Source organism: Taudactylus pleione, unplaced genomic scaffold (genome assembly GCF_031769625.1).
Source record: "Taudactylus pleione unplaced genomic scaffold, aTauple2 ptg000482l, whole genome shotgun sequence".
Lineage (NCBI taxonomy): Eukaryota > Metazoa > Chordata > Amphibia > Anura > Myobatrachidae > Taudactylus > Taudactylus pleione.
The window spans coordinates 1,187,460-1,205,551 of NW_028284884.1; the positions used below are offsets into that span (position 1 = coordinate 1,187,460).

Below are 18,092 nucleotides of genomic sequence, written 5' to 3' on the forward strand. Positions count from 1 at the left end.
TGGTTAAAAGGGACACAAATGAAAGAAAGAGAGAAAAGGGAATTTGGGTCCAAATGTGAGACTGTTCCACTAACAGATGGACATGTGGGATATATGTACATGTACTATAGTATGTGTCACTGCAGTGTGTGTGAGAGAGAGTCTCTTCATAATCATTGTATGTTTCTCACTGTCCCTCCTTCCTGCAGTGCCTCCATGGGCCATCATAGCCATCGCAGTAGTAGCTGGGCTACTGATCATCACCTGCTGCTTCTGTATCTGTAAGAAATGTTGCTGCAAAAAGAAGAAAGGAAAAAAGGAGAAGGGAAAAGGGAAGAAAAATGCTATGAACATGAAGGATATGAAAGGGTCTGGCGGGCAGGTAACAGCTGATTATACTGCTGGAGTATTACTAACATGTCTGATACAACATCACAATAAACACTGCACTGACTTCCCCTGAGACAAGACACTAACGGCACCACTACCAGCAGAGCAGTCTGTGAGAAACGCTCTGTAATAATGTCACTTATCTTACAACTATACTGCTTCTGTGTTACGTTTATGTCACCTAGAAATCCTAAATTCTTGGTAACCTCTTACTGAATACAATGATTCTAACATCCACTCAGCCATAACATTACTGCCCAGATAACACTAATTGCAGCTCCTTTTCCTCTCTTTTTCTTGCTTCCCTGTCTTTTTCCACTGTCACCAACTGATGTCTATATGTTCCCCTTGCTGCATCATGATAACTGTCTATATTGGTAAGTGCATATGCATGATTAGTGTATCAACAAACAGAGGTATTTCATTTTGGTATCACTGCACACATGAGAGAATCTTGGCTTGGGTACAAAGAGATGTCAATGCCTCTCTATGGCCTAATAGCATGCCCTTTCTTTATAGCTATTCCCAGCCAGGTACCAGCACAGTGTGCATATTATTGTAACCTTGAATAATGGTATGATCTTTATGTGTCCACATCTCTTCTTCGTTGTCTTTTATTTGCAGAATAGATACAATTTGTTTTTGTTACTTACATTTAAAAGCTGCTTTACCACCTAAAGTGGAGTACATTTCTGATGAATTTTCAGATTGAAATGGTTGAAGATCAGGGATTTGACCTGGGAGACCCATGAAAAGCTGTAAAGCCTGTGATTGCGGCTTCTTGGTTGGACCCTTTCCAAATCATCACACAGCCCAGGAATAAACGGCTGCACAATGCAGCTCCATAGACCCCAGATCTATAATACTCCTCTCTATCCAGGTGGTAGTGCAGCTTTAAATGGGTAAACTTGCAAATATTATGTTCACAATTATTTTACCTTAGTTAGTTTAAGTGCTGCTACTTGCTACTTCTGACTAAAAAGATATTTTTTTCCCTCGTTTTATGAAGGTGTGTACCTGCATACATATATACTAGGGAGAATTAGGGCTGTGTATTTGCTTGGCATAGCCTACATGGTGCATGAGACACACATATGCAGGCTTACAGAGCAAGCAGCACAGCCTGGTGTCATTTGTTTGGAGAACGGCAGGGATTGTTTCAATACATACATGCCTATATATACAGAGAATCAGAAAGCTTGCTATAGTGTATGTGTGTAATTTATATAATGATTTTTAAATGACTGTACAAATAAGATGCCATGTGCATGTACACCAAATTGTGAAAGTGAAACTTCCCTGTTTAGGATATTTCCGTGGTCCTGTTTCTTCATATTTTATAAACTTGCTATTTATATTTGTTCCTGAATCCTCCAGATGAAGGTTATGGATTATATAGACCAGTAATTTCCTAGTATGTCCAGGGGAAGGTATATTGTTGGCGAGAAAAGTGATTCTATTTATTTAAGTTCCAGACTGCATACCAAAATACATGTAATTGTAACCTATATGAATTCATTTGTGGTCCTCATTAAAAACTCAGTGTCTGTTTCTGATCTTGCCAGGCTCAAGGAGAGATAATGATAAAGAAATTGCATAGGGGGTCTGATTCAGAAATGTACACTAACCCGATGGTTGACAGGCTGATGTGTTTGAGGTGGAGTAGGGACGGAAACAGGGGCCAGGGTCTCCCCTGTCATACTCCCTCCCCTATCATACTTCCTGTCATGCTCCAGAGTTTTGATATAAAGACTGTGTGTTTATACATGTGTGCCTCCCCAGCCTTCCGGGAGGGACGAGGCCAGGTTTTGCGTCGGCGGACGCAGATTTCTTGGCCTAACAAGCTGCCAGGACCTGGTGAGGCTGCTGTAAGCTTCAGTTACACACAGATATACTAGTGTTGAATATCAAATTAACCAGCACAGTCTGCTGGTGTGTCCTAGTCACATCGCAATGCGATTTAGAAACATTTTTGGCAAACAAAGATGCAAAAAAGTCTCCCAGTGCTAGCAGAGTCTCACGGGACCTGGCACGCCAAGAGGGGCTTTTTAGCGCAACTGCAGCAAAGATGTGTAAGGGCACATCTGTATATCCCTAATTCATACGCGCACGCAGGTGGGGGGGGGTGTTTCTGAGTACCCAGAAAACCCCTGCCCGCCGATCAGTAAATGTAGTGGGGACTTCAGTGAGTGCAGTCTGCACTACACAGTAACAAGCACACTGCCGCTGGCGCAGGGTAGTACACTCATACTACCTGGCGGCAGTGTGTTTGTCTTGCCAGCCAATGAGTCAGACAGACTCTCATTGGCTGCTGCGCCCACAGCTGGAGCCGGCCTGGAGGGCACTCATGAGCTCCATCTTCCGGCTCCCGCAGTGGGTGATGGGAGGGACGTCATGACGTCTCTCCCATAGTGCAGAGCAGGCCAGGAGGAGTGGACAGCGGCAAGTGCTTGTTTTTTTTTTGTGTCTTTGTCCTATATATGCAAGGGGCAATTCATAGGTGTGAAGGGACTACTACTTGGGGCACTATTGGGGGTACTGCATAGGGGGACCACTACTGGGGGCACTGTATAATGGGCACTACTGGGGGCATTGGCACTACTGGGGGACTGTATAAGAGGCACTACTGGGCACTGTATAAGGGGCACTACTGAGGGCACTGTATAAGGGGTACTACTGGGGGCACTGGCACTACTGGGGGCACTGTATAAGGGGCACTGCATAGGGGGACCACAACTGGGGGCACTACTGAGGGCACTGTAAAAGGAGCACTACTGGGGGCACTGCATAGTGGGACCACTACTCGTGGCACTGTATATAGGGCACTACTGGGGGCACTACATAAGGGGCACTACGGGGGCACTGTATAAGAGGCACTACTGGCGGCACTGTATAAGGGGCACTGCATAGGGGGACCACAACTGGGGGCACTACTGAGGGCACTGTAAAAGGAGCACTACAGGGGGCACTGCATAGTGGGACCACTACTGGTGGCACTGTATATGGGGCACTACTGGGGGCACTACATAAGGGGGCACTATGGGGGCACTGTATAAGAGGCACTACTGGGGGCACTGTATAAGGGGCACTACTGGGGGGAGGGTGGTCTTTAATAAATAATGCTGGCTGTATTTATTTGCCTGCTGCACTCATGTTTTTTAGTGATAGAGGTGTGTGCCTCTCTGTCTGTGTCAGTCAGTGTGTGTGTACCACGTCATAGACTGAATGGTATATCTTACTGTAGTGGTCCTAAATCCTGTGAAAGCTCCATCTCTCTCTCTCTCTCTCTCTCTCTCTCTCTCTCTCTCTCTTTCTCTCTCTCTCTCTCTCTCTCTCTCTCTCTCATTACAGCGACGCTATAAGACAGACCCTTATTAATGACAATCCTGATAAGTGTATTCTTATAGGCGTACAGGCTTATATAGATCAGGCCCAGATATATTTAAAGCACACCCCAATAATATGGGTGTCAGCTCAACCAGAAAAAATTGTACCAGTGCTGATCTGTTACATATAGACAAATCTAAATATTGAATCTGGAGTAGAGCGCCTAACGTGCTTAAATGCCCTTATATTTGTGTATTTCCAATAATAATTTCAAAATACAAAGTGCTAAGTTACAAATATAAAGTGCTAAGTGTATACATGAATTTCACAAATTACTAAATATCTCCAAATCACTTAATACCCATAGTAATATTAGAAAATTAATAAAAAAAAAAAAAAATGTAAGTATATAAAAGTGCAATTCACAGTGTGTATAAAAAGATCTAAAATATACAAAGAATTCATACATACACCAGTATGTGTTTCACCAAAAATGAATACGTATGTGCAATAAAGGTAATAACTTGTATATAAAAATATTAAAAAAATTATTCAGAACAAAAGAACTATCCCCATATATATGGGATAGTATGCATAAAATCCACAAATAAATACGCATTCTTAACATTCAAACCAACGTTATTAAAAGCCATATAGGTGAGCCACATACAGTGCATCCGGAAAGTATTTACAGCACTTCACTTTCTACACATTTTGTTATGTTACAGCCTTATTCCAAAATGGAATAAATTAATTTTTGTCCTCAAAATTCTACACACAATACCCCATAATGACAAAGTGTAAAAAGTTTTTTTGAGATTTTTGCAAATTTAATAAAATAAAAAAAAACCTAAGAAATCACATGTGCATAAGTATTCACAGCCTTTGCTCAATACTTTGCTGATGCACCTTTGGCAGCAATTACAGCCTCAAGTCTTTTTGAATATGATGCCACAAGCTTGGCACACCTATCTTTGGGCAGTTTTGCCTATTCCTCTTTGCAGCATGTATCAAGCTCCATCAGGTTGGATGGGAAGCGTCGGTGCACAGCCATTTTCAGATCTCTCGAGAGATGTTCAATTGGATTAAAGTCTGGGCTCTGGCTGGGCCACTCAAGGACATTCACAGAGTTGTCCTGAAGCCACTCCTTTTATATCTTGGCTGTGTGCTTAGGAGCGTTGTCCTGCTGAAAGATGAACCGTCGCCCCAGTCTGAGGTCGAGCGCACTGGAGCAGGTTATCATCCAGGATGTCACTGTACATTGCTGCATTCATCTTTCCCTCTATCCTGACTAGTCTCCCAGTTCCTGCCGCTGAAAAACATCCCCACAGCATGATGCTGCCACCACCATGCTTCGCTGTAGGGTTGGTATTGGCCTGGTGATGAGTGGTGCCTGGTTTCCTCCAAACGTAACACCTGGCATTGACGCCAAAGAGTTGCATCTTTGTCTGATCAGACCAAAGAATTTTGTTTCTCATGGTCTGGGAGTCCTTCAGGTGCATTTTGGCAAACTCCAGGCAGGGTGCCATGTGCTTTTTACTAAGGAGTGGCTTCCGTCTGGCCACTCTACCCTACAGGCCTGATTGGTGGATTGCTGCAGAGATGGTAGTCCTTCTGGAAGGTTCTCCTCTCTCCACAGAGGTCTGACAGAGTCACCTCCCTGACTAGGACCCTTCTCCCACGATCGCTCAGGTTAGACGGACGGCCAACTCTAGGAAGAGTCCTGGTGGTTCCGAACTTCTTCCATTTACGGATGGAGGCCACTGAGCTCATTGGGACCTTCAAAGCAGCAGAAATTTTTCTGTACCCTTCCCCAGATTTGTGCCTCGAGACAATCCTGTCTCAGAGGTCTACAGACAATTCCTTGGACTTCATGCTTGGTTTGTGCTCTGACATGCACTGTCAAGTGTGGGACCTTATATAGACAGGAATATGCCTTTCAAAATCATGTCCAAACAACTGAATTTACCACAGATAGACTCCAATTAAGCTGTAGGAACATCTCAAGGATGTTCAGTGGATGCACCTGAGCTCAAATTTGAGCTTCATGGCAAAGGCTGTGAATACTTATGTACATGTGATTTTTTTAGTTTTTTTTTTTTTTTATTAAATTTGCAATATCTAAAAAAAACTTTTTACACGTTGTCATTATGGGGTATTGTGTATAGAATTTTGAGGCCAAAACTGAATTTATTCCATTTTGGAATAAGGCTGCCTGTAACATAACAAAATGTAGAAAAAGTGAAGCGCTGTGAATACTTTCTGGATGCACTGTGCCAGACACTTGCAGTATACACTGAGGTTACTTCCCTTCTATGTTATTTGACTCAATATTTTCTGTTACAACTCCTGAGAAATTATAATTTGATATTAATGATTTACTAATGAAGTGTTATTTTCTTGTAAGTGAAGTATGTGTAAATATAGACTTTCAGGATATAACATAGACTTTACTGAATAATAAAGGACAAATGTTTAAAACGTAGTATATTACATTGAATTCCTTCTAGTTTTTTGAGATGTAGCAAATTGTTCACACTTTTAAGGAAGCCTCCTTTTCTATTTACTTGTTTAAGAGGACAAGGTTATTTTTGGACATCTATATTGGGTGCATAAGTGCACAGTTCATACGAGTTTGCTGGTTGGAACGAAACCTGCCTGAACGACCCTTTTCATCCGTTTTGTGGCGTTTGTGAGCAAACAGTCAATTGTCATTTGCACCCATACATTACCAGATTTTCGTTCCAACCAGCCAAATTATTGGCCATTTGGAATGATAATCTGTAGATGTGTGGCCAGCTTTACCATAAGGACAGTCAGTCACAGACACATGTTTCCACCATGCATTCAGAGTCTACATTAATTCAATATTTAAGAGGATGCCGGGGAAGGGATGTTTTCTGAATTTAGTGGGCATGTGTGCTAGAGCTCTATACCCACAAATTGTTACGATTCTAGGGAAATTGGCCTCACGTGATGGAACAGGCTTTGCTGACTGTGATACCGGCAGCACAAACTGAGGAGGTCTGAGATATGTTTTCCTTATAGGACGTCACAGGCTTAGGAGAGCTGGTTATAGGGACAATAGGCAAAGGCAGGCTGTATAGAAGCTGGAACTTGACACGAGACGCTCAGGATGATTGCAGTTGGATGAAGTGGTAAAGGTGGAGTACCAGTCCTGGTATAGGATTATACTCAGTCGAGAATAGCAGGGATCCGTAGTAGCAGAACTGGGAGTATTCCACTTGATAGATGCTGGGGACCTTGGATCTGTGGATGGTACCAGAGACTGTATACTGGAGCACTGTGTTGAGCCAAGGTAAAAGACAGAGGACCACATTCAGAACCGCTCACTAGCGCTGTGCGTTCACAAGCGGCCCGATGGTTAGCGAACGCGCATGCGCACGCTTCGTTCTGCGCGTGCGTGAACTACTCTGTCTCACCAAAGACAGCCCAGTGAAATGAGTGATAGGAGAGGCCGTTTGTGGGTGGTAACAGGGGCAGGACACTAATAAAGGGGGTGTGGTGGTGCGAACGCAGGTGTGCCTCAGTGTTTCAACTCCGTTTTTAAGGGGCACATAATTAACAGGCAGCGTCATAGTACACGTCATATGGCTGCTTTTTACACTGAAGTCCTCGCAGTGCCTGCGGCAGGGTAAGGCAACCACAAGCACTGCATTCGCTACCAATGGTGGTCGATGTACCAATGTTTTAATACACTTCCTGGAGATGACGTGCGCTAGTGGGCATCTCAACATACGCTAATGGGTGTCTGCATACACAGAGTGATTGCTCGCACAGCCAAAGTGGGTGTGCTTATGCCTTGGCGAGCGATCGCTTCCCATGTCGTCACTTTGACAAATTTGCATACGCTGGATGCGAGCGATCGCATCTAGCGAGCGGATCTGAATGAGGTCCAAAGTCCTTACTGAGACAGACTCAGTTTAAAGATAACAAAGTGGTGCTGAGCAATGCTCAGTAAAATGATGACTTGAAAGCTGGTTTAGGAGTACTGAACCGGGTTCAGTAAATAGACAAGGTGTACTGGGTCAGGAACAAACATGGATCCAGCAGGAGCCGAAAGGAAACCTTAGGAGACGTGCATAGACCATACTTGCCGACAATCTGGCTGCCTCTTCCAGGAGGGGGGGAGAAAGGGGGCGTGACCCATTTTCGGGGGCGGGACATATATTATCGGCGTTGTGTAGCTGGGGGCGCGGCCAGGATGACGCGATTCAGCGCAAATCGCGTCATCAGCCTTGCTAACCCAGCCACTTTGACCAGGTAAGTGGTGATGCTAGCAGGGGGCAGACGCAAGCGGGGTGTGCGGGTGGGCTGCACCGGCCAAGAGACTTGCCTCCTCTTCCGGGGGGTCGGGAGCGACACCCGATTTTCGGGAGGCTCCCGACCATTTCGGGAGGGTAGGCAAGTATGGCACAGGCACTGACTGAGAGTCCAGGAAGGGTATGTTGCTGGTTGGACAACTACTCACAGCTGACCCCGGAGTTAAGCAGGATTAGCAGATGCTGAATCAGGTGACCAATCCAAGATGGCTGCGCCCATGAACAGGAGAAGTCAGCGTAGAGGAAGAGAGAGGAATCGGGGCTAACGGCAATCCCTCCAGCAGCATTAGGAAGTCCCGTGCAGCGGACGCCGCTTACAGCTGCGGGGAAAGCGCGCACACAGCAGAGTGTGCCAGAGCCCGGTCAGACGGAGCGCAGCTTTCCGGACCCTCCGCTGTGATCCGGCAGCCCGACTCCTGAAACAAATGTAATTAGGTGAAATTGTATGAGGCGTATATGTAACAAAGGCACATTAAACATAAAAGTTCAACTCATGCAATATATTTTCCCTTTAGTCACATAACACTGAGCCATCTCATCTACAATTATTCTTCTGTTGAGCTTGTCCTTTTAGATAGTTAATTAGGTGATTGTTATTTTAGGAAAACTGAAAAAACAAAAACAAATAAATGCTGGTTATGTAATGCTAGGTGTTTATAGGGGTTGGGTATGGGAGACCGTCAGTCAGGATGCCGGCTGTCAAAATACCAACAGCGGCATCCCGATGCTGAGAGTCCAAGAGGGGCTTAGTAAGTATAGTAACCCTCCCTCCTTCACCCCCTAACACTCCCTTCCTGCATCCTAACCATAACCTCCCCTGCATCCTAACCCTAACCTTCCCCGTTAGTGCCTAAACCTAACCCTCCCCCCTTAGTGCCTAACCCTAGTAGTCACTAGTAGTATAATGAAATGGCGGTATGCAAAGTTGTTATAGTGTTCTGCCAAATGTAGTGTATGAGGATATGGGGGCTCACCGCTCCTTATAGGTATAGTCCAGTAGGCTTCCTCCAGTGTATGTGCAGATAATGCACAATAACGGGCACAAAGAGTAATCCAATTATGATGGTAATGATGCAGTTTGTCTCAGAGGCAGCAGCAGCTGTTCATTTATTGTTACTATGAAGAAGCGCTCCCCTCTCTTGTACTGGAGGATTTCCCCTTACATCTCGTGAGTTAAAGGATATTTCCACACAAACCTGAATTTTCAGTTAATCCTTAAATAAATTGGCCCTGGTTGATGAAGCCCCATTTATAGAAAAAATTACAAAGTTAAAATGAACAAAAGGTTGGTCTTAAAATGGTAGCATGTAAGAAGTGATGTTACATGTTGCTATTTTAAGCAAGCACATTTGCAAGTGAACATGCAATTACTGCAAAAGTAATCCTAAATAACATGTATGTGAGTGTGCATTGATGTATACACAAGACAGAAACATAGCCATATTTGAATGCACTGTTATTAATTATTAATTAATAGGATACATAGGTAAGAGAAATTTACTGCTTCAATGATGCTTATCACATGAGGTATACTCAGTACTTCCCAATAAGCTAAAGACCTAGGGGTCTATTTACTAATCAGTGTTAGGAGACAGAGTGAAAAGTGATAAGAAAGTGATAAGGTGCCAGCCAATCAGCTCCCAACTGTCATTTTTCAAACACAGCCTGTGAGATGACAGTTGGGAGCTGATTGGCTGGCACCTAATCACTTTCTTATCACTTTTCACTCTTCTTAGCTAACACTGCTTAGTAAATAGACCCCTTACAGTTTTTATGGGTATACAATAAGGTGGTGCCATTTACCACTGTACATATCATTCATGGTTTGTTAATGGGCTAGTTGGAGGGCACTGTATTGTGTCAGTAGTAGTTACAGTGGTTATTTTCTGTACAAGATTTACTCTGCGTTGTGGGTAAAATGCCCTCACCCCAAATAAAAACTCAAAAACAAATCCTACTTCAGTTAGAAGAACGATTAAATATAAATATTCCCTGCATAACAAACTAGTCAGCTACTTATATACGTATATCACCCTGGAAAATCACTTCTCAACACAGTTGTGAAATATTAGTAGAAGTACATTGTAGTTTTAGTCTAGTGGTAGTTTCAATGGACTTCACAGGCTGAGAGAATTGGTTGTGTGATTAAATCATGTAATTCATGTAATTCTCCTTCTTTTGTGAATACTCATTTGATATGTTCCATCATTGTAAAAATCCTGGGAAAAGGGGAGTTTTCCTGCATTGGGCTAGGGGCAGGATGCATCAAGCCCAAAATGCTGTCGAAACTACGAAAACTACCATTTCCTAAAATTTAACCTCATTCCTCGAATGCGCCAAGATCCGGAAAACAAAACTTTACAGAGTTTGTACCCCATAGGCAACACTATCCATAAATGGCATTGTCTAATAGAAGCCTATGGACTTCTTACCGCATAATTTATAGAGAGATCCAATAAGATCCCTCCCAGTGGCCACCATGGCTTGCGCATGCACAGGCCAACAACCGCGCATCCGCAGAAAGACTTCCGGGTCATAAACAGTGGCAGGATGTATCACATTGAAAATGCGATGCTTGTTGCATTCTGCCCAGGAAGAGTAGTTCTGTTAACAGTTATACTAAAATGATGTGTTCGTTATTGACAAATATGTCTAAGGTAGATTTAACGGTCTGGTGGTGCTCCCCAGAGTAAGGTTATGTATCAATAGCAAAGAAATGAAAGAGCAACTCTGCTTTGTGGGGCACTCTGTTGTAGATTGATAAAACTTTTTAATAACTTATTTCTAAAAACCGACCAACAAGTATGAACATATATTGATCAACAAGTATTAAAATATTTTGAGTGAAGAAAAAGTAAGATCAAATTAAAGTATCTTATGTCCATATAAATCATGAAAATGCAATATACAGTCTAAAGTATATACAGTCAGGTGCATAAATATTGGGACATTGACAGAATTTTCATATTTTGGCCTCTATTCACCACCACAATGGCTTTGAAATTAAACAGACAAGATGTGCTTTAACTGCAGACTTTCAGATTTAATTTGAGGGTAATTACATCCAAATCAGGTGAACGGTGTAGGAATTAATACGGTTTCTATATGTGCCTCCCACTTTTTAAGGGGCCAAAAGTAATGGGACTATCAACTCAAAAGCTATTTCATGGGCAGGTGTGGGCTATTCCCTCGTTATTTCATTATCAATTAAGCAGGTAAAAGGTCTGGAGTTGATGCTAGGTGTGACATTTGCATTTGGAATCAGTTGCTGTCGACTCTCAATATGAGATCCAAAGAGCTGTCACTATCAGTGAAGCAAGCCATCATTAGGCTGAAAAATCAAAACAAACCCATCAGAGAGATAGCAAAAACATCAGGTGTGGCCAAATCAACTGTTTGGAACATTCTTAAAAAGAAAGAACGCACCGGAGAGCTCAGCAACACCAAAAGACCCGGAAGACCATGGAAAACAACTGTGGTGGATGACAGAAGAATTATTTCCCTGGTGAAGAAAAACCCCTTCACAACAGTTGGCCAAATCAAGAACACTCTCTAGGAGGTAGGTGTATATGTGTCAAAGTCAACAATCAAAAGAAGACTTCACAAGAGTGAATATAGAGGGTTCACCACAAGATGTAAACCATTGGTGAGCCACAAAAACAGGAAGACCAGATTAGAGTTTGCCAAACAACATGTAAAAAAGCCATTACAGTTCAGGAACAACATCCTATGGACAGATGAGACAAAGATCAACTTGTACCAGAGTGATGGGAAGTGAAGAGTATGGAGAAGGAAAGGAACTGCTCATGATCTAAAACATACCACCTCATCAGTGAAGCATGGTGGTGGTATTGTCATGGCCTGGGCATGTATGGCTGCCAATGGAACTGGTTCCCTTGTATTTATTGATGATGTGACTGCTGACAAAGCAGACAATATTATATGCTCATAATCAGTCAAATGCTTCAGAACTCATTGGACGGCGCTTCACAGTGCAGATGGGCAATGACCCGAAGCATACTGCAAAAGCAACCAAAGAGTTTTTTAAGGCTAAAAAGTGGAATGTTATGCAATGGCCAAGTCAATCCCCTGACCTGAATCCGATTGAGCATGCATTTCACTTGATGAAGACAAAACTGAAGGGAAAATGCCCCAAGAATAAGCAGGAACTGTAGACATTTGCAGTAGAGGCCTGGCAGAGCATCACCATGGATGAAACCCAACGTCTGGTGATGTCTATACGTTCCAGACTTCAGGCTGTAATTGCCTGCAAAGGATTTGCAACAAAGTATTAAAAAGTGAAAGTTAGATTTAGGATTGTTTAGTTTGTCCCATTACTTTTGGCCCCTTAAAAAGTGGGAGGCACATATAGAAACCGTTGTAATTCCTACACCGTTCACCTGATTTGGATGTAATTACCCTCAAATTACATCGGAAAGTCTGCAGTTAAAGCACATCTTGTTTGTTTCATTTCAGAGCCATTGTGGTGGTGAACAGAGGCCAAAATATGAAAATTCTGTAAATGTCCCAATATTTATGGACCTGACTGCATAACTTTTTTTTGGGTATTTTACCATTTCAGTAAAATATTTCCATGGTCCAAAAACAAGTATCAACAACATATAATACCTTTTTCACAATTCTTCAATTATTATTTAGAATTATTGACTTTTGCTTTATAAGGTCAATCATCGCAATTCAGTATATAATTATGTATAATGCATGATAATTTTAAGGGGTTACCATATGAGATAGGTGTAGGGGAAGGAACAAAAGAGTCCTAATGAAAGGCAGTGAATGGTCAATGAGAAAGGCTGCAGGGCAGAAAATAAAATAAGAGACAAAAAAGCAGAATATCATTAATAAGTAGTCATACATTTCTTACCTCTTTCAAAAAATATGTATAAGGAATCTATAGTACCAATAAATAACTCAGTCATGATCCTGCGGACACAGATTCCAATTGCAGATAGCCAATCAAAAGATACAACTTATCAGTGACCCCCCCCCAGTGTAGCCAATGGACCCCTGCGTGCGTGACCGAAGAGAGGGCGTAGCATCGCTGGCAGGGGGACGTGAGTGGTCTCATTGCATAGTCCCCGTTTCATCACTCTGGGGGTGTGCCCAGCACTCTCGGAGATGCTGGGCTGCCCCCAGAGTCTCTACTCGCGCTGCCAGCTATGGCAGGTGCAGCCCTATGGCAGATGCAATTTCTCGGTCTGAACATGGCGCCCTGTGTGAACAGTTAGATGCGGGCTTGTTGCTAACAGCGCCTGCCTAGCTACCCCTCTTTACTTCCCAATAAAATCCACAGTTTCTGCATCTAAATTTGTTCTGCATCTCAGTGCGGTAACTATCGGGATACATGCGCTGTGCAACTCGGACACAAATATAGCACTTACAGCATTGGCCAACTGCGTGCATATTGGTATTGCGTGCAATCAGTGTCTGACTCAGAATCAGGCCCAGTGGACGGTGGATGAGAGAAAGTAAGCCCTTCTTAGTAGCAGGCAGAAGTTATAGAGCAGATCGCTTCTACTGTCAGGTTGTAGCCATGCGCACACACCAACACAGACACCAGCACACACATCTCTACACAGATTGAGCACTGGGAACCCCACCCTTTCATCCCTACTATACATCACCAGATTACTTATAGTATCACATACCCTCTTCCCGCATAAGCTTCTCCTTCCTATACTTATACTATCATTTACTCCTAACTCCCCACAATGGCACCTAACACTTGGTTGATGACACCCTGCTGTTTATTTCTGTGTTATGCAGCAATGTTTATAAACCATGTTCTTGTCCTTCATTGTTTTATACTGTTAATAACTGTTTTTCTTGTGTGAACCTTTGTGGCGCCATATAAATAAAGGATAATAATAATACACCTACATTTCCAGGATCACCATCTATCCACTCCACACCACCTCTCCCCTCCATCCACCACAGCCACTGGTGCCTTTGCAAGTCACAATAAAATGACACACCCTAATTACAGATATCTATCTATACATGCAGCATTCTATCTATATCCAATGATTTTCAAACATTCAAAATGTTAAGCTGTAGGGAACACATTCTTTCTAATTTACACAATCTTTCTGTTAAACATGTACATCATCTCCATCTAGTGGTATCAATAGATATTGCAGCTTTAGTCAAAATAGCTTTAATTTATTTAGTATATGCAGGTAAATAAATGTGAACTAGAATATGATTGTTTACTAGGGGCAATGCCTCCACCTTTCTCCTGTTATTGGCACGCATCAGCTGTCTCTTCACTCCTGTGCCGTGACTCCTGCACATGTGCGGTCTGCTAACCATGCATGCAATGTAGCCATTGCTTGGGAGGGTTCTGGTAAATTTTACAAAGTGTAGCCTGTACGCTACAGCAGCACAACGCCATCTTCAGATCACATTAGCTGTGGGTACCAAACTCCGGAGAGCTTCGCATTCCAGAGCTTGGTAAATCCAACAGCATTGCATCCTCCATAGAAACCTCTGGGTGCTGCTGCTGATGTGGGAAATGGAGAGACCACAGCAGATATCTGAGATATCTGCTGTGGTCCCTCCTTCATACATTGGGATGATACTAAATATTTGCGGATATCCCCCAAAAACTGGTGTTGATTGACCTCCTGAAGAGATCTTAACTAATTATCTAATATCAGAATATAGCATAATCCAATTTCTCTTAATAAGTTCTCCAAAGAATTCTGATAAGAAACCTTGTACTCTGTAATGCGTTTCATATTGAATTGCTCAAAGGCAGGTAGGATGCAGTTTCCCATAGAATGTCTCCAGCACATTGAGCAAGAACAAACAGCAGTATCACTTGTGATACAAAACATATTTTAATAAATATATTTTAATCAGTATGTTTTTAAATTAATGTATTTTGTGCTATACTCATTGTACCAGAAATATAGTATTAGCTGTTGTCCATACAATGACAAATTAAATTTCTCAATTTTAAATTTTTTCCTATATAATTTCCTAATAATGGTCCTGAATATCCAATTTATAGACTTTAGCAACGAATACTAGCAACTAGTATTTACGGAAGGGAAGAGATTTTTTTTTTACCTTTTATATTATTCTGAAAGAAGATAAGACATACATTTCATCACAGTGTTTACTCAAAGTTAGAATGTACCTTTTAAAAATAAATTATATTTTAAACATCCTCTACACCTTCACAGGACCCATAATCACATAATTTAATCTAATTATTAATCTAATTATTATTTAGAAAATAAAAACACATTCACATTATCAGATTGCATTTTAACATTCCTTCATCAGTTAGGAGCACATTGTTAATAACCTGAAATAACTATCACTAAATGTTTCCTATTATGTCAATGAGATTAGAAAAATTATCTCTGTCTTGTCTTAACCTTGATTTAACCATGGTTAAAACAGACTACGTCACCATCTAAGGAACAAAAGAATACACTGTGTCTTATAACAGTTCCCTGGAGGGATGGAGCACTAAGAGAAGACATTTCCAAACCTTATTGCTAGAGCTGGTAGAAAACCATTAACCATTTAACTGTCTTCTCACTGGATACACGTTATATCCAATATTAGCTACAGTAGTCTCTTTGGTCATTCTGTCAACAATTACCTATACTATCAGGATGGTCTGTAATTTAATAAGGGTATGTGGGGTCAGCAAACTATCAGTTACATTTTATGGCTCCATTAAATAATAGTCCTTATTACAGAAGGCATATTTTGTTTAGGATCCCAGTGATACTAACAAATATGCAGCCGGTACTTAACATAACTTACATCTCCGGCAAGATCCCGTGGTGTCCGGCGATGGGCTGCTGAGTATTGCACATTCCTGTCGGCCATCTGCGCATTTGCATTATACTTTCACCCAGCAGGGACTCAGCAAAAGCTGGAAGGCATCGCTCAAGCTGCAAAGGATTTTGCTAGGTTCCCATTGACGGCAAATCTATAGATGGCATAAGCGGTATAGTCACAAACAGCAGTAAGCTAAGCTTACCATTATTTTCTAAATACAGAACAAAGCTCATTCTAAAATATAGCCGTTAGTAATGTATCTTGCTTGTAAAATAGATTGTTCCCACACAAAAATGTCACTAAGGACGAGATGTATCAAGCGTAAAAATGCGGTCAAACCCAGAAAATGCGGGTTTGCCCGCATTTTTCATATGCACCAAGCCCCGGAGTGCGATGCTCTCCGGGACTTGACTGCGGTGGCTAACGCCATCCTCTTGATGGCGTTACCCATAGAAGCCTATGGGCTTCTCTCCACTGAGTGCTCGGATCCCTCCCAGCGGCACGTGCGTCCTTCAGAAGGATGTCGGAGGGGCTTCTGGGTCACAGACCCGGAAGTCCCTTCAGTGCAAAGGGACACTCTTACTGACAGAGCGGTCCTTTGGGGGATCATCATGCATGCTGGCATTGCCAACGCCGGCATGCTTGCGATGACTGGCGGAATGCATCGCATCGCAATGCGTCATGCATTCTGCCCTAAGTGATTTGTGCCATGATCACTGTAAAAGCAAGCACTTCAAAGAACTAGATTCCAAAGATCCGGCTATAGGTCCAAAAATATTGATTCCAAACATCAGTATGTCTAAATCTAGGTAGCTAAATTTTTATTATAACCAGTGTCTAATCTAAAATATGAGATGCCATCTAGTAGTGAAAGTAGGCCGGTACGGGCCGTTACGAAATACCATTAAGAAATTGGTAGCACCATACCTACCCCTACTACCTTAGTTACAGTGCTCGGCGGTGAGATGTACCCTGACACCCAGACTGACTCGTGAGCTGCTGGGCTTACCCAGGAGTGCAGAGAAACTGGGAGTGTTGAGCGGACACGCCTTCTGACACATGGCCACACCCCTTGTTTAGTGTGGCTATCAGTGCCAAACGCAGGATTTGTAGAGGGGGGTTTCCATATGCTTCAGTTTATAGTGTGGCCAACCCAAGGAGGGGGCATAATGAGCACTTATAGTCTAGTCTGGTGTGCTAATAGTGTGCTCAGTTCTTATACTGCATGTTGTGGTCACAGTTCTAGTAAAATCTTCTTATACAATATAGCTATTGTGGTCATGATTTCAGCCGCTGGCCTGGAGGGAGGGGAGGAGGGGGTTCTGGGCAACTTGAAACCCACTGGTGTTTGCCTATGCATCGGACAGCACCTGCAACTCCAGTAAGCCAGTTGTGGAGCAATAGCAACTTACTCTCCTTATCATTAGACACATTAGAAGTTACCAGTCCATTTGTGTGATTGCGAATAGAAAATAAATGTTCTAAACATTTATTGATAGTTTTAGGATTCATTTTCAATATGTAGAAATGGTAGAGCTGGCAGCTACAGACAGCAGGGATATGAGGATCCTGTCAGATTCATACGTGAAGAATATAGTGTCAAATATACCTTGGTATGAAACATAGCTCATCAACTAGCTTGCTATTCATAGGCCCAGCAGCAAATATAAATGCATGTTTTGTATCCTGCTTTTCAGAGGACTCACAACCCTCCCATCTTTATTGAATAGTAAGAAATCAGTATAGATTTACAATATTTGTGTTCCAGCCATGGTTAGCTGTCAGCACACATAAAGATCCCTAACAGGCCAATAAAAGTGTATATGATTGGAAATTTGGAATATATGTACTGAAGTCTTGTCTGTATACAGCAATGGTTAATGCGTCTATTCTGCATTTAGGGACACTAGATCTTCTTACTTACAGGTCTCACCTGGCTGATGAAGTGTCTGCTCAGTGAATCTGGTTTTGTATTGTGTTGATGTGAAGGATGGACCCTGTGACAATAAGACAAATGCAATCTGAGAAAATGAGACATTTGCAGATTCTGTCCATACAAAATGTCCTGTTAATAATATGTCCTGTTATTAACAGGATATATTGTATGCACAGGATCTGCAAACTAACCCGGACAGGGGAAAGATGAAAGTGTAAATGGGGCGAGCAGAGGAGTGGAGGAGGGAACCCATGCACTTCAGCTGAGGAAGGAGAGGAGGGAGCAGCCTCATT

General features: G+C 42.4%; 1 protein-coding gene across 1 annotated transcript in view; it reads left to right on the plus strand.

The window, feature by feature from the left end:
* LOC148502814 (synaptotagmin-2-like) overlaps positions 1-18,092 on the plus strand; it is a 152,851-nt gene that overhangs the window by 78,463 nt on the left and 56,296 nt on the right. The window contains exon 3 of the mRNA XM_088449335.1: positions 189-361. Within this exon, the coding sequence (XP_088305461.1) occupies positions 189-361 (173 nt within the window). The remainder of the gene's footprint in view (positions 1-188; positions 362-18,092) is intronic.